General features: G+C 40.9%; 2 protein-coding genes across 4 annotated transcripts in view; one reads left to right on the forward strand and one right to left on the reverse strand.

Moving 5' to 3' along the window:
- MOV10L1 (Mov10 like RNA helicase 1) overlaps window positions 1–2,096 on the reverse strand; it is a 44,165-nt gene extending 42,069 nt beyond the window's left edge. Inside the window, exon 1 of the mRNA XM_074901593.1 lies at window positions 1,813–2,096. Within this exon, the coding sequence (XP_074757694.1) occupies window positions 1,813–1,918 (106 nt within the window). The 5' untranslated portion in view covers window positions 1,919–2,096. The remainder of the gene's footprint in view (window positions 1–1,812) is intronic.
- Window positions 2,097–2,375: 279 nt separating this feature from the next.
- Window positions 2,376–18,676, forward strand: part of MLC1 (modulator of VRAC current 1) — a 30,249-nt gene continuing 13,948 nt past the window's right edge. The window contains exons 1-8 of one of the 3 annotated variants that reach the window (XM_074901596.1): window positions 2,376–2,505; window positions 4,456–4,601; window positions 9,135–9,349; window positions 12,074–12,211; window positions 12,876–13,059; window positions 15,186–15,275; window positions 17,380–17,433; window positions 17,521–17,622. In XM_074901596.1, coding sequence (XP_074757697.1) covers window positions 12,880–13,059; window positions 15,186–15,275; window positions 17,380–17,433; window positions 17,521–17,622 — 426 coding nt within the window. In that variant the 5' untranslated portion in view covers window positions 2,376–2,505; window positions 4,456–4,601; window positions 9,135–9,349; window positions 12,074–12,211; window positions 12,876–12,879. Of the gene's footprint in view, window positions 2,506–4,455; window positions 4,602–9,134; window positions 9,350–11,485; window positions 11,566–12,073; window positions 12,212–12,875; window positions 13,060–15,185; window positions 15,276–17,379; window positions 17,434–17,520; window positions 17,623–18,676 lie in introns of those variants that run through there. The other 2 variants (XM_074901595.1, XM_074901597.1) reach the window with 2 other exon arrangements.

Consider the following 18,676-nt stretch of genomic DNA (forward strand, 5'->3'; position numbering starts at 1 on the left):
GAATGGCCGATTTCATTCCTTCTTCCTTCAATCGCTGTATACCAGCCCACAGAGTATACCATGGCCGGTCAGAACCTAGCCAGGAATTCTCTGGGGGTATTTTGCCTTGCACCCCACAGCGGCTAAAGCCAAAAGATTAGTACAGTCATCATTAGTCCAAAATGCTTCCTGCACCAGAGGGTCTGAACTTTGAGTTACAAACTTTCTGCAGTCAAAATTATCCAGGCTAACCCCTGATGCTCCCTGATCATATAAACATACCATCCAAGCAAGCAGGGACTCTCCTGGTCTCTGACTGAATCATGCAAGGATACCACTCATTTCTTGCTGTGTAAAATCTTCCATTGTAGGTCTATTTACTGGTAGCTCACCCTCAGAAAATTCCACCTTCCTCCTGATGACTGGTCTCACATCTACAGAGCCATCTGAGGCACTAGCCCCATCAGACTCAGCAGGGTACCTGATATCATCATCTGAGTCATCAGGGTTATGGTGTACATCCACCTGTATAACCTCTGAGTGGACCTTCTTATGACTACATTGTTCCCATCTCCTCCCACATTTACACTGGGCAACTCGTACTGTATCCTTCTCAGGTACAGTTTGAGAAGTGTCTAGTTTATCAGTAAGGAGTTTGTTTACAGATTCTAATGTCATAATCTGAGCTCGCATACAGGAACATTCAGCCAGTAAGTGATCTTTTTGCTGGTGCTGTTTCTTATATGCTGTTAACAGAATCCATCCCCGTCTCCCAAAGGTTACAGCATCCTGTGCCTTACTGAAGAATTTTTGAATATTTTCTAATACATCCTGTGGTTCAGCCTCCACCAACCGCTTCTCCCACTGTTCACATGGTCCCCCAAATTGAATCCATTCACTATACACAAGATCTTCCCAACGAGGAACTTCAGACAGGGCCATCCTCATCGCCAATTTTGTTTTGCCAATTATTAGGCCTCTCAGAAAGGACACAGCCAACATAAAGATGAACCAATACACAAATTGTTTTTGATACAAAAGGGTCAGTACATGGGTGAGCGCTGGGGGTACAAACAAGTCAGATTATACATAATTGACATCAATCCCACTAACCCCAACAACAACACTGCATGACCAACAATGGGTGGAATAAATGGTGAAATTCAGTCTCCCTCAGAAGGGACAGGAGACAACCGAGTCAACAAGCCAAACACATAAGACCAAGGAAGCCACACACTGAATCTCTACACAGCCCACACTTACAAAAGCCAGACCTGACTGGAGCCCAGTCCCAGGGAGACAGGAGGTTCTTCCCCAACAGGGAACTCTGCACAGGGCACCCACCTCACAGACAGACACTGCCCCTTCTGCCAGGGGTCCCAGCTTTTATCCCTCAGTGGGACACCTGACCCTTGTTTACTTAATGCAGACACCTGGGGCTCCTTTACCCAATGGCTCTGTCTGCAAGGCCGGCCGCTCCCTGGAGGGAAGCCTAAAGGCAAACTCACCCCCCCTTTGGGAAGGGCTGTGGGAGTCACCCATATGTCAACCTTAATTTGGGGCTTGGGGTTGAAACCCCAGCATTGCAACTCCATACACTAAGCAGCCACAGTTACCTGATCTACTCAGGGAGCATAACAAAAAACCACTGCTAGGTATGCTCTCGTGCACTCTGTAGTCAGAAAAAGCTGTCTTCTTTTCCCGATTTCGTTTTACAAGAACACAGGTCTGCACTCAGCCCCACTCACATGGGAGGAGAGGCCACTAACGCCCTCAGGGCGCTGCAGCTGCACGCAGGCCCTGCAAACCCACAGCGGGCCCAAGAGCTCCTACCTGCGGTCGCCGGTCTCGCATCTTCTCCTTCCTCATCCCCTGCACGTCTCCAGAAGTAGGAGAGCACCTTGGAAAAAAGGCCGAGCATCCCGAGGCGACGCGCCATACAAGCCCCCCTCGAGCACCTCTCCGAGCGCACTCCTATAGCCGCGTTTCAAGCCCCCCACGCCGCCGCCAGCCAATCACGCCGCTCGTTCCTGGTCACGTGAAAGAGCCCACGCCACGTGCCCTTAGGCGGGCGGGGGGAGGCGTTGAGGGGTGATGCAGCTTTTCCCGCTGCGGGCGCGCAGGCTGGAGGGCGTGGCGTGGCGTGGCGTGGCGTGGCGTGGCGTGGCGTGGCGTGGCGTGGCGTGGCGTGGCGTGGCGTGGCGTGGCGTGGCCGGTTTCTCCCGGCATCGCCCGGCTCCGCGCAGGGGAATCTGCGACGCAGCCGGCGCGCCTCGAACGTGACGTCACGTGACGTCGAGCAGTGGCGGTCCACCTCCCTCGCTCGCGGCTGCCTCGCGCCTTCTCTCGGGGGCGGTGCGCGCGAGCTGAGGTGCCGCCCGCGCTGCGGCGGCGCCCTGAGGCGCCTTTCCCCGGCTGCGAGGGAACGGTGTCAGCGGCGCCGGGGCGAGGCGGGGCGTTGTCACCCCCCTGCCCTGAGGCGGGTGCTCTGGCTCCTCACCACAGCCGGCAGAGGGCCGTCTCCTGGTAGGACCGAGCGGTGGGACCGCGGGCAGAAAGGAGCGTGGGAGAACCTCCTTCAGTAGGGTTTCAGGGCCTCAGGGGTTGCAGAGGCATTGAAGGCGGTGTCGTGTGTGGTTACCGCAGAGCTTAAAGCAAAGGGGCGCGTGAAGCTCCTTGGTTGCTGGTGATGCTGTCTGGAATTGTCGTCATAGTGTATGACAGGTATTCTGGTGTCTATAAGCAAGGAGTTGTGAGCAGGCAACACCCGCAGCAGGCTGCCAGCTCACCTGGGCTGAGGGCTCCCAGCGCTTCTGTGGCACCTGACATAAGTCAGCCCTGGAGTCTGTCCAGTGCGCTGAAATGGAGCGCGTGGCAGAGTATGCACATGCAAGTGGCATGTTGGTGAATTGCTGTAATCTCAGAAACAGACAGTTTCAAAATGATAGCATAGACTCTAGAACATTATAAACTGGGTTAACCGAAAAAATAAGTATTTTTGTCTTAATAGCATTGATGTAAGAGCTGTGATGGCTCTAGAGATAAAGTTTTTCTGACTGTTGCTTACCATTTCCATAGTTGAAATTTTTACCAGTTCTCTTCATGCAATGCACTTTAGGTATCTTGTATAAGCCCCCATTATATTTTTTTTAACAAACAGTGTTTCACAAAGCAGTTTTTGAGTTGATGAGCTTGGCATTGCAGTAATTTTAATGGGAACTGCTGTGTAAGACTGTTACAGAAGATGGTTTCAGCAAGTTGGGTAGAGCACTGTATACTTTTATGGGAAACTGCTTTATGGCTGTTGTAGAAAGCGTAGTCTGTGATTAGATTCTGAGACTAGAGTAGCAGTTGTATTTGGCAACCTTTTATTTTCATATAGTTATCTCGGCATTCTTTAGGCAAAGAATGACTAGAAGTGCATTGCAGATTGTTTAACGTTTTTATAGAGTTCTGTACAGTTCCTAGACCAGAAGAAATTCTGGTTGCTAGTAATTACATACAGGTTCCAGTGTCTTGCTCTGAAGTAGCTGAGGTGTTGTTCTTGGGAGGAGAAATGTGTGTGAGTGATCTTTTTAGAAGAGTGTTGAGGGAGTGGCAGTTTCCACTTTTGGATACCTTGATTTAAACCATTTTAACTACCGTTTTCTTTCACTAAGATTCCTGTGGAGTGCAGGCAGAGGAATGTTGGTTGACAGAAACGTGACAGGTGAAGAAATTGTTTTTCTGGAGGAGGGGAGTAGTTATGCATGCATAAATTCCTGTCTGAAAATCCTGTAGTTTATAACAGCCTTCCCAGGCTGTGCTTCTCAGAAATCTTAGTTCAAGAAAATGGCCTAGGCAGAAAAGACCAGATATGCTTTAAAATGCATAAAACTATAAGTACTTTGTAATTAATAGCATACAGTGGATAGTATACATACTGATTGAACCTGTTTAAACTATTCAGATGATGACTGATGTGAAGCACTAAACCCAACGAAGTTTATAATACACTGGGAGGGCAAGACATCCCTTTGAAGCTTCGGGCCTATGTTTTGCTCTAGGTTCAGTACATGCCCCAAGACATGAGCTGGGGAAACATGGATTAAGGTATCAGCTCATGTTTTGGGGCTGAGGAGCAAATTACTGAAAATAATGAACAAGGAATACAGGTAATGAGCTAAAATAGTGTAATAAATACTGTGTGAAAGAATGCACAAGTAGTGTAGCTAATAAAAACTCATCAGAAAAAGGAAGGGTTGGTCAGCACAGCAAACAAATTTCACCAAAGCTTCAGGTGCTGTGTATTTTTGTGTTTAGATTTGCGAACATGCGTGTGAGCCTGGGTTCAGTGCTAGGGGTACTGGTCCAGGACAGAATGCTTTTTTATTAATTACTGTATTATTGTCATATTAGCCTGTGGCAGATCAGTTATAATTGTCAATCTGTTTTTTATCTTTTGTGGATACTGCGGGGGATGCTCACATGATACAGCCCTGACAAATGACTTGGTATCTGCTGTAGCTGCTTCAGGCAGTCTGAACTTGTTCAGTGGTCATTTCGGTGGTGGAAGTAAGTAGTTGCAGGAGCTATGGACACGCACACGACCAGTATGATCAAGCAATGCCAATTTATTGAAGGTAAGCGAGCCCTTTTATGGCTTTCTCCTGTGCACACAAATGGTACGTGGTACGGTCCTTATGATTGGATAGTTAGCTTTGTCCACGCGCTTCAAGCCTTCTTGCAATTGGATAATAAGCACCACGCTCAATGTCTTTCTCTGCCCAACCCATCTCCTGGAGTTGTTTGTTTGCTGAGTTCTTTGTTCTATGTCCTTGTCATGTCCCTGCCAAGGCGTGCACATGTACAGGATTGCTCACATGTCCATTATCTCCCAACATATCCCTCTTTTTGTTTTTGAGCAATCCACATTCCTTGCAGGCTTTTTTGCAATGATTGTTAATACAACAAACTAAGCATGGCAAAATAACAATGAACATAACAATTACAACAATTCCCCTTGTAACAATTCCTTCAACTATCCTGTGAATATGGTTAACTTTCCTATGTAACACGGGCCCCTACTCATTTGGAAGGGATTTTAATAAACACGTTCAGAATCTATGAGCTTTAATCACTGTCAGAACCATCGCAAGGCTAGGATTGTGAGCTTGACCTTCTTTCCAAGGCCGCACCCAGCGCGATGGAACCCACCGTAAGCCATGATCTGTAAGCAAACACATATAACCTCTGCCTGTTAGTTGTACTTTAACAGGTCCTTCCCATTGGCCAGTATTTAAGTTTTTGAACATAACTAACGGTTGCTGTGTGCCCATAGATTGTTCAGCATCACCCTTTATTGCTAAACTGTGAATCATCATTGGTTGTTCTTGACGTTCTCCTGTAAGCCTCAAAAAATGTAAAACATATAAAACTTTGTTTAATCATTCAGCTGGCATCACACCTGACATTTCCCCTTTTTGTTTTTGAAGCATTTGCTTCAGAGTTTGATGAGCTTGTTCAATGATTGCTTGTCCAGTGGGAGAGTGTGGAATTCCTGTGCAGTGTTTAATGCCCCATAAGATACAGAAGCATTGGAAGCGTCCAGAAATATATGCTGGACCATTGTCTGTTTTGATCTTTCTTGGCACCCCAAGTACAGCAAATGAACTATATAAATGTTTTTAAACATGTTTAGCTGTCTCTCCAGCTTGATCTGTAGCCCAAATAGCCATGGAGAAGGTATCAACAACAACGTGTACATATTTTAACCTACCAAATTCTGCTATATGAGTAACATCCATTTGCCATAACTGCGAAGTTGATAGGCCCCATGGGTTAACTCCTGTTCCCAGGCCAAATGCTATTTTGTGACAGGATGGGCAAGAAGCGACAATGCCCTTTGCATCCACAAGAGGAATTTTAAATTGTTTATGCAACATTATTGCTGACTGATGTAAAAAACTGTGAGATACTCTAGCTTGTGCAAACAAATTTGGAGAGGGCCTAGACCAGGCTGGAGCAACTAACTGATCAGCTAGTTCATTTCCATACCCTAATCCTTCTTTGGATTGATGACTTCTGATGTGAGTAATAAAGTAGACAACGCTTCTCTGATCAAGAGTGTGAACTAGTTGTTGCAACAGTTTCCCTAAGCGTTCATTTTTTATTTCTTCTACTTGTCCTCGTTCAATCCTTTTTACTACTCCTACTACATAGAGTGAATCAGACACTATATTTAATCCCAAATCTGGCCAGGACAAAAATGCCCACAAAACTGCTTGGAGTTCTAACATCTGCAAGGAATCTTCTCTTTGGCCTTGAATGAGGTGATATTTCCATTCCTCTCCTTCTAACCAGGTACAAACAGCTTGCTTTGATTTTTTCCCTGCATCTGTAAAAACTGTTAACCCTTCAACTGGTACTTCTGATTGCATTGGAAAATTTTCGATTACTTGGTTCATTAACAACGGTAGTAATCGATGTGCTGGATAAACATTAGAGAGTTGGCCAGTATAATCTTCAAGAGCAACTTGTAATGCCTCAGAATGTCTAAGAGCCATTCTAAATATTCTTGTATTAGTGGGACAATAATAGTTTGAGGATCGGTGCCTGTAATTTCAATAATTCTGCGTCTGCCTTCCATAATTAACTGTGATACTAATTCTGCTCTTGTAGTTATGGTTTTCTTAGGGGTATGTGCAGTAAAAACCCACTCTAGGATTCGCAATGGTTGTCCTTGTTCTGAGTTCCATTGCATAATAATGGCTAATGGATATTGTCTATTTCCTCCACTATTGATAATCATCAGTTGCACTGGGAGTTCTAATTGTATTCGTTGTGCATGACATGACTCTATCTTATCTGTAATTTTTTGCAAGCAATTTTATGTTCCTGTGTCAAGGTTCTTTTACTATCAGCTTGAACAGTAGTGTTCAATAATGGCATTAATGGCTTTAGATCATCACTGGTAATACCACATAAATTTCTAACCCATTGGATATCTCCAGTCATTTTTTGGACATCATTTAATGTGTGAACCTCTGTGTTAATTTTTAATTTCTGTGGACAAATAGTGGCATTGGTTATTGTCCACCCTAAATACTTCCGAGGAGAGGTAGACTGTACCTTTTCAGGGGCTATTTTCAAACCTCTGTTGGACAGTTCCTTTTGCAAGTGACCTAATATAATTTCTGATTGCATGTGTTCCCCGGCTATTAATATATCATCCATGTAATGGTAAATAATTAGTTGGGCAAACCTTTTTCTGACTGGTTCCAATGCCCAGGCAACAAGTGGGAGAATTCTTCATCCCTTGAAGTAACAGTACCCAGTGATACCGTTTTGCTGGCTCAGCCTTATTTATAGATGGTACAGAGAATGCAAACTTCTCCCCATCATCCTCATGAAAAAATGGTGCAACCACCTCGCGCACAGCAGCTGCATAAGCTGTAACTTTAGCTTGCTGCATCCCCTCTATTGGTTAATTCAATCATATCAGCTACAGACATTCCTTGCGGGAGGGTAATTACAATCGCTTGGTGGATGGGTTAGCATTCTCAAAGACCATTAATTTAAACATGTTTTCTTTCATTTCTATGGTCATGTCATACTGTTGTTCAGGAGAGTCATAGAGGCGATCTACAAATTTAGAATAAGGCTCATTAAGACCTTGTTTTACTGTTACAAATTTATCTTGCCGTTTCCCTTCTGTATCAGGCACAGACATTAGGGCTTGACAAGCTAGTGACTGCAATAGTCGCAACACTTCATTAGAGAAATTGACTCGCAGATCTACTGTTGCAAAGGGTCCTGTACATAACAACATTTGCACTTGAACGAGATAAAGTGGATCGCCTTGTGGTCGCAGCTGAGCTTGCTCATTATTGAATAATTTAGTCCATGCACTTTCAAACAACATTTTTTGAGATGGAGTTAATATAACTGCTGATATTTGATCAATATCTTTTGGAATTAACAGTGGTGATGAAAAAATATAATTAATAATTTGTTTTGTTAATTGATGATGAAGACTATTTTGCATTACTGAAGCTCTAGCCTTTTCAAGCAATTTCCAATCTAAAGGATCCCATTTGTTAGTACCTCTAACACTATTAATAGAAACAGGAAACACTTGTACACTTTCAGGAATAAAAGACCCCTCCACTATAGCATCTCTAATAATCCCTTTCCATCGGCGTGCGGCCACAGAGGCACTCTGCACCTGTGAAGAAAAAAGATGTAAAGTTGTAGGGTGAGACGAAGGAAGCGCAGCCTCCACCTGTGATGATAGCAAGAATGGATTAGAAGCAGGTGCTGGAACTGAATACTCAGGTGGTAGGTCAGGAGCAGACGGTTGTGGTTGCGTGTCAGATGAAAAGGTACATGATTTGTGCTCCATCTTCTCCTCCTGTGTTGCAGCCAGTTTTTCAGGCTTGTCCACAAGTTGCAGGATTAAGGTTTCTTTGTTTGAAATGCCGACTTGTGAGGCGGGGGTTTTCTCGCCCTGCGAGGAAGGCACAGGCGGCGATACGTCAGTTCTGCCCACGTGCCCATCCGTGCTCCGCCCACTGCTGGACTCCGGTGGCTCCCCTGGTCTCTGCTCCCTCTCCTCTCTCACGGCCCAGGCGCACTTCTGGCATCTCCCGCTCCCGCCTGCGCAGCCCCCGGTCCAGCCCCCGCTGCCCGCCACGGTCCCGGTGGTGCGATTGATGAAGCAAACAGGTTTTTTGGCTGACATAACTCGATGGGATCTGCCAGCGGCGCAGGCACCGGAGGCGGCATATCAGGGTTAGAAGCCGCTCCTACAGCTGCAAAGGCGGAAGCACCAGCCACGTGGTCACCAGCCACGTGGTCGTCGCTCAGCTCCTCTATTGTCTCGTGGATCAGCTTCCAGAGCACGGGATAGTCGCTCACTTCTGCTGACCTTCCCCCCTCACTGATCGCGTCCCAAAGCTTTTTTCCTATGGATTCCCAGGTAGATATCTCAAATATGAGACCTGCACTGGAGATAAGTCCTCTTTCCTGGCTCCATTTCACCAAGCTTTTCAGGGTGGACTTATTGTATTTTATCCCTCTCATGGAGAGGATATTTTGGAGGACTTTCACCACTGCTTGCTCATCCCTGTTGAGAACAGACCCCATTCCTCCACGGCCGCTGCTTCTTTTCGCAGATCTTCAACCCAAATTACAGCTTGCTGCTTCTCACCTTCAGGCTCCGGGGCAGAGCCTGGATCAGTTTTGATCGGTTTTCCACCCTTGATTGCACCTCTGTCGAGTCCTCAGCGAAGACTTGTGCCGATCTTGAGGGTCCCTGTTTGGGCGCCAGATGCGGGATCTGTGGACACGCACACGACCAGTATGATCAAGCAATGCCAATTTATTGAAGGTAAGCAAGCCCTTTTATGGCTTTCTCCTGTGCACATGAACGGTACGTGGTACAATCCTTATGATTGGATAGTTAGCTCTGTCCATGCGCTTCAAGCCTTCTTGCAATTGGATAATAAGCACCACGCTCAATGTCTTTCTCTGCCCAACCCATCTCCTGGAGTTGTTTGTTTGCTGAGTTCTTTGTTCTATGTCCTTGTCATGTCCTTGCCGAGGCGTGCACATGTGCAGGATTGCTCACATGTCGATTATCTCCCAACAAGTAGTTCTTCATAGTCTCTCCCAATTTGATTGTCATCCCTTGACATATTTTGGCCTAATGTAGAATAAAACCACTTAATTTGTAAATCCTTTTCAGAAGCCTGTAATGTTCTCTTGGCATTGTTATGTTTTCTGCAGTCTTTGTGTAGGCTTCTGTCGTGGTTTAGCCCCAGTCGGCAACTACGCACCACCCAGCCGCTCGCTCACTCACCCCCTCCCTGGTGGGATGGCGGAGAGGATTGGCAAAGTGAGAAAACTCATGGGTTGAGATAAAGACAGTTTAATAGGTAAAGCAAAAGTCACACACACAAGCAAAGCAAAACAAGGAATTCATTCCCCACTTCTCATTTGCAGGCAGGTGTTCAGCCATCTCCAGGAAAGCAGCGCTCCATCATGCATAATGGTTACTTGGGAAGACAAACGCCATCACTCTGATCATCCCCCTCTTCCTACTTCTTCCCCTAGCTTTATATGCTGAGCATGATGTCTTATGGTACAGAATATATTTTTGGTCAGTTGGGGTCAGCTGTCCCAGCTGTGTCCACTCCCAACTCCTTGTGCACCCCCAGCCTACTCACTGGTGGGGTGAGAAGCAGAAAAGGCCTCGGCTGTGTAAGCACTGCTCAGCAGTAATGAAAACATCCCTGTGTTATCAACACTGTTTTCAACAAAAATCTAAACCAGAGCCCAATACTATCTGCTATGAAGAAAATTAACTCTATCCCAGCCAAAACCAGCACAGTTTCCTATGCACTCTTTAGAATTAGGAGTAATCTCTGTACAGCACCTTTGCACCTTACCTAGCATTACAGGGTCTTGGCCTGTGACTTGGGCTCTGGCTACCAGATCTTGCCTAGTGGTTGTGTATACACAAAAATGACCTAAGACTTTTTATGGAATTGGGAACATGAAGTGAAGGGAACCTAAAATAAGGGCCCCAGAAAATTTTTAGAGTAGAAACTGAACTGTGAAGTTTTTTTGTTGACACTGATGCCAAATCAGATGATACAGTAATTGTATGGTGAACCTCTGTGCAGAAAGGAAAATGGCAAACACTGAGAAGTGCACAGGAAAGGGACAGAAGGAATTTCACCATAACCAGAGAAAACACTGTAGTGCCACGCTTGAGAGAAGGAACTTTCAAGTACAATACTGGCCGAAACACTTGGAATTCTGAGCAAAAATTTCTAGAGTTTGAGCCCTACTCTGTTCAGTAGCACAGGACTTAGAAGTTATTTTATTCAGATCAAATTAGATCAAATAAATACCTGGATAGCTCACCAATTTTGTGTAAAAAATAAATTGATCTCCCTAAACTGGTCAAAAGGGATAAAATAATTGTGTTAGAGCAAACCAGTACCTAGCATTCATTGAAAAATGTGAAGTAATGCCCATTTTCTGTTAATCCATAGTCTTTGAAAAGTTGCAGATAATGGAAATATTTGCATACTGTTTCTTCTGTGAGCAGAGGAACAGAAGGGCTTAATTACTTAAGACAGTGTTGTTTGGCTACACAGTCTCTTTTTTGCCCCTTTTCTCAAACAGTTTACAGCTGTCTTTAGTGCTGTGTATGGTGTATTAATTTCCATGTTTCAGTGTATTAAAACAAGGTAACATTTTAATATTCTTTCAGTATTGGCTGACATTATCAGAAGAGCAAAGTCTACAGTCCGTACAAATTGAGAAGTAGTGCTGTTCTAAAGTTTTTCTAGCATACTTTAAAGGTGATGCCCTTCAGAATGCTGAAGATTTAATTGTGTCTTGGTTACAAGAGTGTTTAAAGTTTAGACAAAAGACCCTGTCATTGCTGTAGCTGTCAAGGTGCCAACATCTTCAAGATAAAAGCTTTTTTTTTTACTGCCTAATAAGCAGGAGGACTGGATCCAATGTACGCTGGCCATTGCATGTCACTACTGCCTGCTACATTTAAAATACGTTGTTTAGTCATGGTGTTCTGTAAGTATGAATGTCAGCATGATTGAAGTGTGCAGGGTTTATGCGAACTCTGTAGAAAACTAGGGTTAGTAGAAAAAGATAAAAAAAGAGTTCTACAGTGAAAATAGAATTCTTGTAGGATTTCTAACTTCAAACTTTCTAACCTCCCAAGTTGTTGGGATACTTGAATTTTTATCTGTAGTTTATTCTAGGAGAATGCTGCATTGTAAGTAGCTTATGCTCTTTTGAAATAAGAACTAGAATGTTGAATATCATTATCACTGGCTATTATAATAACTAAAACTGCTAAACTATAAGGAAGGTTTTAGTTAAGATACCAAGTAAGGGGCAGTACTCAGATAAGAGACTTGAAACTTTTTTAATTTGTTGATCTGGTTTGGAAGCAGCCCGATGAGAATGTAGTACAGTCATTTTCCAGTGTGTTCTGTTAATTAAAATTCAGGAGGCATTTTCCTGTTCCCTGGCTTAACTGAAGTTTTTGCTGTGCTTTTGTTCCATATCTGAATAGATGTTGTTGAAAGCCAAAGTGTAAGGGAGAACTTTTCAAAGACGGCATGACTCACTGAACGGTGAGAATATCACAAAGTGTACAGGCAGCTGTGTTCACAAGACTGTTTTAAACTGACAGTTAACTTTTCAGTTGAAGGTAAGCATGAAGGTTTTTAACTGTTGAAAAATATACAGTAACTTAATTCTAATATAAGATACTCTTCAAGGTATTTGAACAGGTTGGCAAGCAGTGAGATGAACAAAAAAGGGCTAAGTGAACAAGAGAAATTGTTGATCCTGGGTAAATTAGAAACAGTTTGCTGTAGCTGAGTTATTGTGAGTATATGAGTTCATCGGACTTGTAGTGAAGTCTGTAATTTTAGATACCTGATAAGAAGTGTTATAATCGCATAGAAGCTAATATCTAAGTATGTTAAATATCTTTTCTGTCCTAGAGTTAAAAAAAAAAAAAATGGTTATAAAGTTACCCCCATACTAGACACCTCCGAAAATGGTTCTTAGATCTTGAAATAAGTCTGTTGAGGTATCATATAATTTCATTTTGTTTGGTATTTATACTGTATTATTATGAACTGTGGCTATAGGCTGTAATTTACTTACTGTATGCGAGTTGTTAGAATGCTTACATAATTTGAAATGTAAATACAGCTTGTTACTAAATACTGCTTTTATTTATTTTATATTAATAGACAAAAACCTAGTTGAGCGCTGATCTGAGTATGTGAAGGAAGTAAATTATATTCTTGGTCTTTCTTCATCATTTGCATTTCCGTTATTATTATTTAATTGCCTTTGTGAAGTGTTATGACCAGAGAAGAAGGTTACAGAGAAGAATTTAGCTATGACAGGATGCCAACTTTGGAGAGGGGAAAACAAGAGAATGGAAATTATATACCAGATATCAAATCCAGTGACCTTCAGCTGTCAAAGAGGCTGCATCCTTGCTTTAGTTACAGAACATGGATCTTTTCTTTGCTGATGGGAGTAAGTACTTTAAATGATACAAAATTTTAAAATGTAGGTGAGGTGTCAGTGCCCAGTAATCTGTTCTGTTTCACATCATTTGGGAACTCAGAAGTTCATCACTGATAGTATTGAATATAAATATTTGTACAGAAAGGAACACGTTTAGCAAATTTAAAGTGTAACACTCAATTGACTAATGGTTCTGTGGGTAATTCTGCACTAATCAAAGATGCTGTATGAAGACTGATTTTTCTCTTTAATATTAATCATGTAGCATAAACAGGTTAAGTGTGGTAGCAGTAAATATCAAGCCATAGATAGGTGTAAGCACTGCTTTTTGGTAAAGGATGTAAAGTATCCTGATCATATGTATTCTTTTAACATATTTTTAACTGTTGAAAGTACTTTACTTGGCATGATAGCATTTTGGTGTGAAAAATTTGCACGGTACTTAACTGCCACAGTAATTTTTCAGGGTTCAGTAGTCATATAGTTATTTGGTGGAATCTTCAGGTAGTGAAGTACATACTTGTGTTTCTTGCATGAACGTTGTATCGATTTGACTTTTTGTCACTGCTGGAATCATAGGACAGTGATCTTGCATGTACATCATATGCTTCTTCATGTTCTGAGCCAAGTTAATTAAAGTTCATTATAGCAATTAGAATTTGATCATTTTCTGCCAGCTTGTGTGTTTTGAAGACTAATTTTTATAAGTACTAAAATGTTTCACTGTTAATATGGTAATTACTTGGTTTTGCACAGTGAATAAAAGAACTGCCTTATTTTCATGGAAACAGCTGAATATTTTTTCCTTTCTGACAATTTGCAAAACTTGGATTTCCTTTCAGATGTACTGTTACATAAAAAGAGAGCAAATGAAGAACTGGCTTTCTTTGCATTAAATTTTATCAAACTTACTTGTCAAAAAGAACAACTGTCTTCAATTAGATTTTTCCTTTTTACAGAGTTGTTGTGAATGATTGGAGACACTAATGTTTAATGCTCATTTCCTGAAGTCCTATTATTAAGAAGCATGATTTTTATGGATAAATGAAAATTTAATTTTGTTCAACTAATCCAATAAATTCCAATTAGATTTTTCTTCCGAGTATTGTAGTGGTTAATTTCTCTCAACCCTTTTGAAAGGCAGTGTCCAGAAAGGAAAGTCTGTATGCTGAGCAACAGAAGTCCCAATGAACAGCGCTGTCTTATTCAGGTAGCTGTTGCAAACTGTAGTGACATCAAAGTGGCTGCTAGTATGGGCTGTTCTTGTGCAGGAATGATTCAGTATGCTTCAAGCACAATTTCAAGCTGTGTTCTATAAATACTGGTCTTCTAGTCTGCCAGAATCCTCTGTGTGTGTGCTTATAAATACATATGCTATCCTTATTTTCTGTCATTTTTTGACAAGGACTTTTTAAAGACCCCTGTAATTTTGTATCATGAAAAAAATGCCCCAATAAAACAGAAGAGTCATTCTGTCTCTTATCTACCCCAGCCCCTTCAAAGAAATGCCCATTAAGAGGAACAACAAGGAAAAAGAAAAAAATGTTAGTAGAATAAACTAATCATTTGTTGCTGAGAGTGTAACTCCAATAATTATGAAATAAACAAAACAGTTAACAGAACAGGAGGAGTTGAATATTTATGGATGTGCCACTGGACCACAGCAGAAAAAGAGGTTGGAGGGAGGCAGCAATATAGGTGGAAGAATCTTCATCAGTGTATCCTAATATTATTTTTGTTACTCTATTCTAGATGGTAATTGCCCAGCTGCCGACATGCATAATGAATTGTGGTGGAGCCAAGCAGAGAATGCAAAGTAGAGGCTTAGTTGCGGTTTCTGTAACATTTTTAGCACTAAGCACTGCAATTACCTTTGGGGCATTTTGTTAGGTGTTTGCCCAGTCAGGGCACAATGCTTGATTCAGACATGATTATATTCAGTATTGAGTCTTGGTAACCAGCAAAACATCTCCTTCAGAACTCACCATGTTTTGATATTTTTCTTCAAAATTATTCACATTGTTAAATGTTCATCAGTAGCTTACTTTAAAGGGAATTACTGATTTCTATCTGACTAGTTGCTTTTTTAAAAATAGTTTTATTCATGTTAATTTATCTTATTTGTTGCTTTTCAGACTTGTCTCCTTATTACTTCTGGATTTTCACTATATCTGGGAAATATTTTTCCATCTGAAATGGATTATTTACGTTGTGCAGCAGGTTCAGTAAGCATTCTTAATTATTTGTTGTGGCTGTTTGAGAGCAAAATCCACAGTAAATAATTTTTGTGGGTTTATTGTCTTTGTCTTTTTACTACTAACTTTCTTCATGGAAGATTTAATTCTGTTTAACAGTTCATTAAATGGATTTTCATCCCAGCATTAAGGGAATAACAATTGTCAAAGACAACTAGTTTCTGCTACCATTTTTGTAACCAGCTCACCGCTGGTGTGCAGTAATCTGCATGAACGTACATATTTTCTGTACTCGATTTTAAGAAAATTTGCATTGTTAAGTACTTGGGGAATTTCCTGGCTAAATGGTATCAGAATGTATTTCAGATTGTATTTCAAAGTATTACTTTTTCAGTTAATTTTACCATAATATCCAAGTACTGAAACAGACTAATATTCTCTTGAATATTACTATTTTATTAGTAAAATACACATTAAAGATGTCTGACATTTTCCAAAGTCCAGTATTTTTTACTATATTTTTAGGGACTCAAATTTTTTTTTATTGATTATATAGTAAGATTATATATACATAATGTACACTTCAGAGCTGTGTGCGTAAGATGACTCTGATGTACTTGCTTTGTTCATGGCAGGATTCTGTTCTGTCATTGTTATGTTCACAACTTGACTAGCAGATTTGTTTTAAGTTAGGTGCAAGACTCATGCTTTACTTTAAATAAACAAGTCCCACGAGTTGTTCTGTTAATGAGTTGTCACTTATATTTCTGCTAGAGGTGTTAGTGTAAGTTGAAGCAGGTTTTGAAGTTAACTTCACTGATGTGTTACTCTCTGCAACATTAATGTTAGTTATGGAGATGTCTCTTTTTCTGTTCCAAATCTTGTCTCTTTGAACTTTGTATGTATTGAGAATTACCAAAGATCTGGTAGATGCAGAAGGTTATCACATCGGGTTTGAATGGCTTGCTGTCGGTAAAGATGTGCATATTTGGGTATCTGTATGTGAGTAAAGTGTTACAGCTCCTACTACAGATAACGGAGTCAATATAGTGGGAAGAGCCTAAAGAGCTGTATAGCTGCCTGACCACTATGTGTCTAGTTTAGCTTGAGCTGAATTGCTCTCTAGACTTTCTTAACCAACTTGACTAGTAGTAGTAGGATTCAGTTGCCTAAACATATTTCTGTAGTGTTCTAGAGACTCTAGGGTATCCAGGACATAAAAGGATGTTTTAATTATGTTAACTATGTTATTGATAAATGCAGGTGTTAAGGAAGTGCTGCCGAGAATTTTAGATGTCAATAATAATATAATTATAGTAGTTCCATTGTTAAACCGTCAGTGTTCAGATGTGTCAAAAGATAATTAGTAAAGAAATACAGCATTTGTGACATTGTTCATTATTTAACATGGAAACGTCAAAAAAAAAATTTAGTTGAGTATATTTTGTAGTATGTTGTAACACGTGTTTGTGAAAATAGAGTTGGATCTTAATGGTACCGTATCTATTGTGGTGGGGAACAGCTAAAGGATAAAGAAATTACTTTGTGAAACTTTTCACTTATGCATGATTTTTCCATTTAGCTCTGCCCTTCAGTATAGAAACACAGTTCCTAGTGAACAGAGTGGAGATCCCAGGCACAATTCTTGAAGTGTAATTTGACTCAACAGATCAGTTTTTGCAAAGTTCTTCAGAACTGTGTTGAGACTGACTGGCCAGGTTTTAGCTTACACAACCATGACTGTTTAAAAGAATGTGGAGGCCCAGTTTGGGAGTAGCAGTGTTTTTCTTTTCCTGCTCAAGGATCTCAGGCCTTCTAGAGTTAATTTCAACTAACAAAGGCATGAAATGCCTCATGAAAGACTTTCTTTCTTTGCTTTACTCATCACATTGTGCTGGGTGGCTAGTCAAAACTGAGGGATGTGGAAGGCATGTTTAAACCTCTTGTAATCCGCAAATACTGATTGTAATTAAGGAGTTCACACAAGAGCAACAGAATTTCCTGAGTTTCTGATCTTCTGTTTGTCTAAGTCAACTGAAATATGAATTCAGACCAAGTAAAATACATGTATAGAAATATATAAAAATTTATTTGTGCAGAATATCCCACTAGTCTTCTCTTTTAATTTTTCCAGTGTATTCCATCAGCAGTTGTGAGCTTTGCTATAGCAAGGAATAAAATTAATGTGGTAAGTATAAGGTTTTATTGGCAATTATATTTTTTTTCCCCCTTTGGTAAAAATGAGAGAGAAACCCATTCTGAAACTGTTTTTCAGATACCCAGTTTTCAGATTCTGTTTGTCTCTACATTTGCTGTTACAACAACATGTTTAATTTGGTTTGGATGCAAACTTGTCCTCAATCCATCAGCTATAAATGTAAGTTACTAAAACAATTATTAATTAATGCTACATTTGTCTTTGTTAAAAAAAAAGTGGGGGTGAGGTGCGTGAAGATCACATGTATTTACCTTGTCAATACCCCAGTATTCTTACTTTGTGAGGAGAGACCATCTAGCAGTAACTTTACTAAGACAAGACTGGAAAATTGACATCAGAGATGAAAATTTATGTGGCTGAAAGATGCACAGTACAGCTAACTTAGAGGAGATTAATATGGAAATGACTTTCCCATCCAAAACCATGAATTAGATCTTCAAATGTGATTCTGTTTGATCAACTGTTTATTTTTCTCTTGACTGTAGCAAGTTCTGTTGGGGTTTTTTTGGTGGTTTTTTTTTGTTGGTTTTTTTTTTTTTTTTCTGAAAGAGCATGGTCAGAAGAGAAAATTGAAAATAAATTAGTAGCTCATCTGTAGATTAGTCAGTTTTTAGGTTGAATTGTACTGAAATGAGAAGATGTCCCAAACAGTGCTACTTCTAGGACATTTTATCATCAGATTAAGCATAATCCTTTCCTGGATCTGCTTTAATGGATAGTTTTGCTTGTGAGGCCACTAGAAAAGAAGCTTTTGAGGAACATTTTTCTTATACATCATCAACAAAGTGAATGCAGCAGTTACATCATTTGAAGCACACATATTTGATGCTGGGTAAAGTTCACTGGATTTGAGTTACAACATTTTGACATCTGTCTGTAGTAGTCTGAGCCAAACAGTAGAACTACAGGGTGATTTTGGGGTTTTTCTGCTATGGTAAAACATTCTGAGATCTCTGTACTTCTGTACTACACAAGAATATTACCTGTGTGAGTAAATAACATAGTGATAGGTATTATTGTTACTACTGCTGAATATTCATAATAGAGCATCACAGAATAGCAGTACTCAATACAACTATATCATACATTTTGTATGAAGGATATCAACTATTGTGATACTAAGAGCTCAGCAGTAATAATGGCTCCCTATAATAATGTGGCAGATCCGAATTAGTGTTAGTAACAAAAGACTTTACTAATAGAAGAACAGTGC

Source organism: Athene noctua, chromosome 3 (genome assembly GCF_965140245.1).
Source record: "Athene noctua chromosome 3, bAthNoc1.hap1.1, whole genome shotgun sequence".
Lineage (NCBI taxonomy): Eukaryota > Metazoa > Chordata > Aves > Strigiformes > Strigidae > Athene > Athene noctua.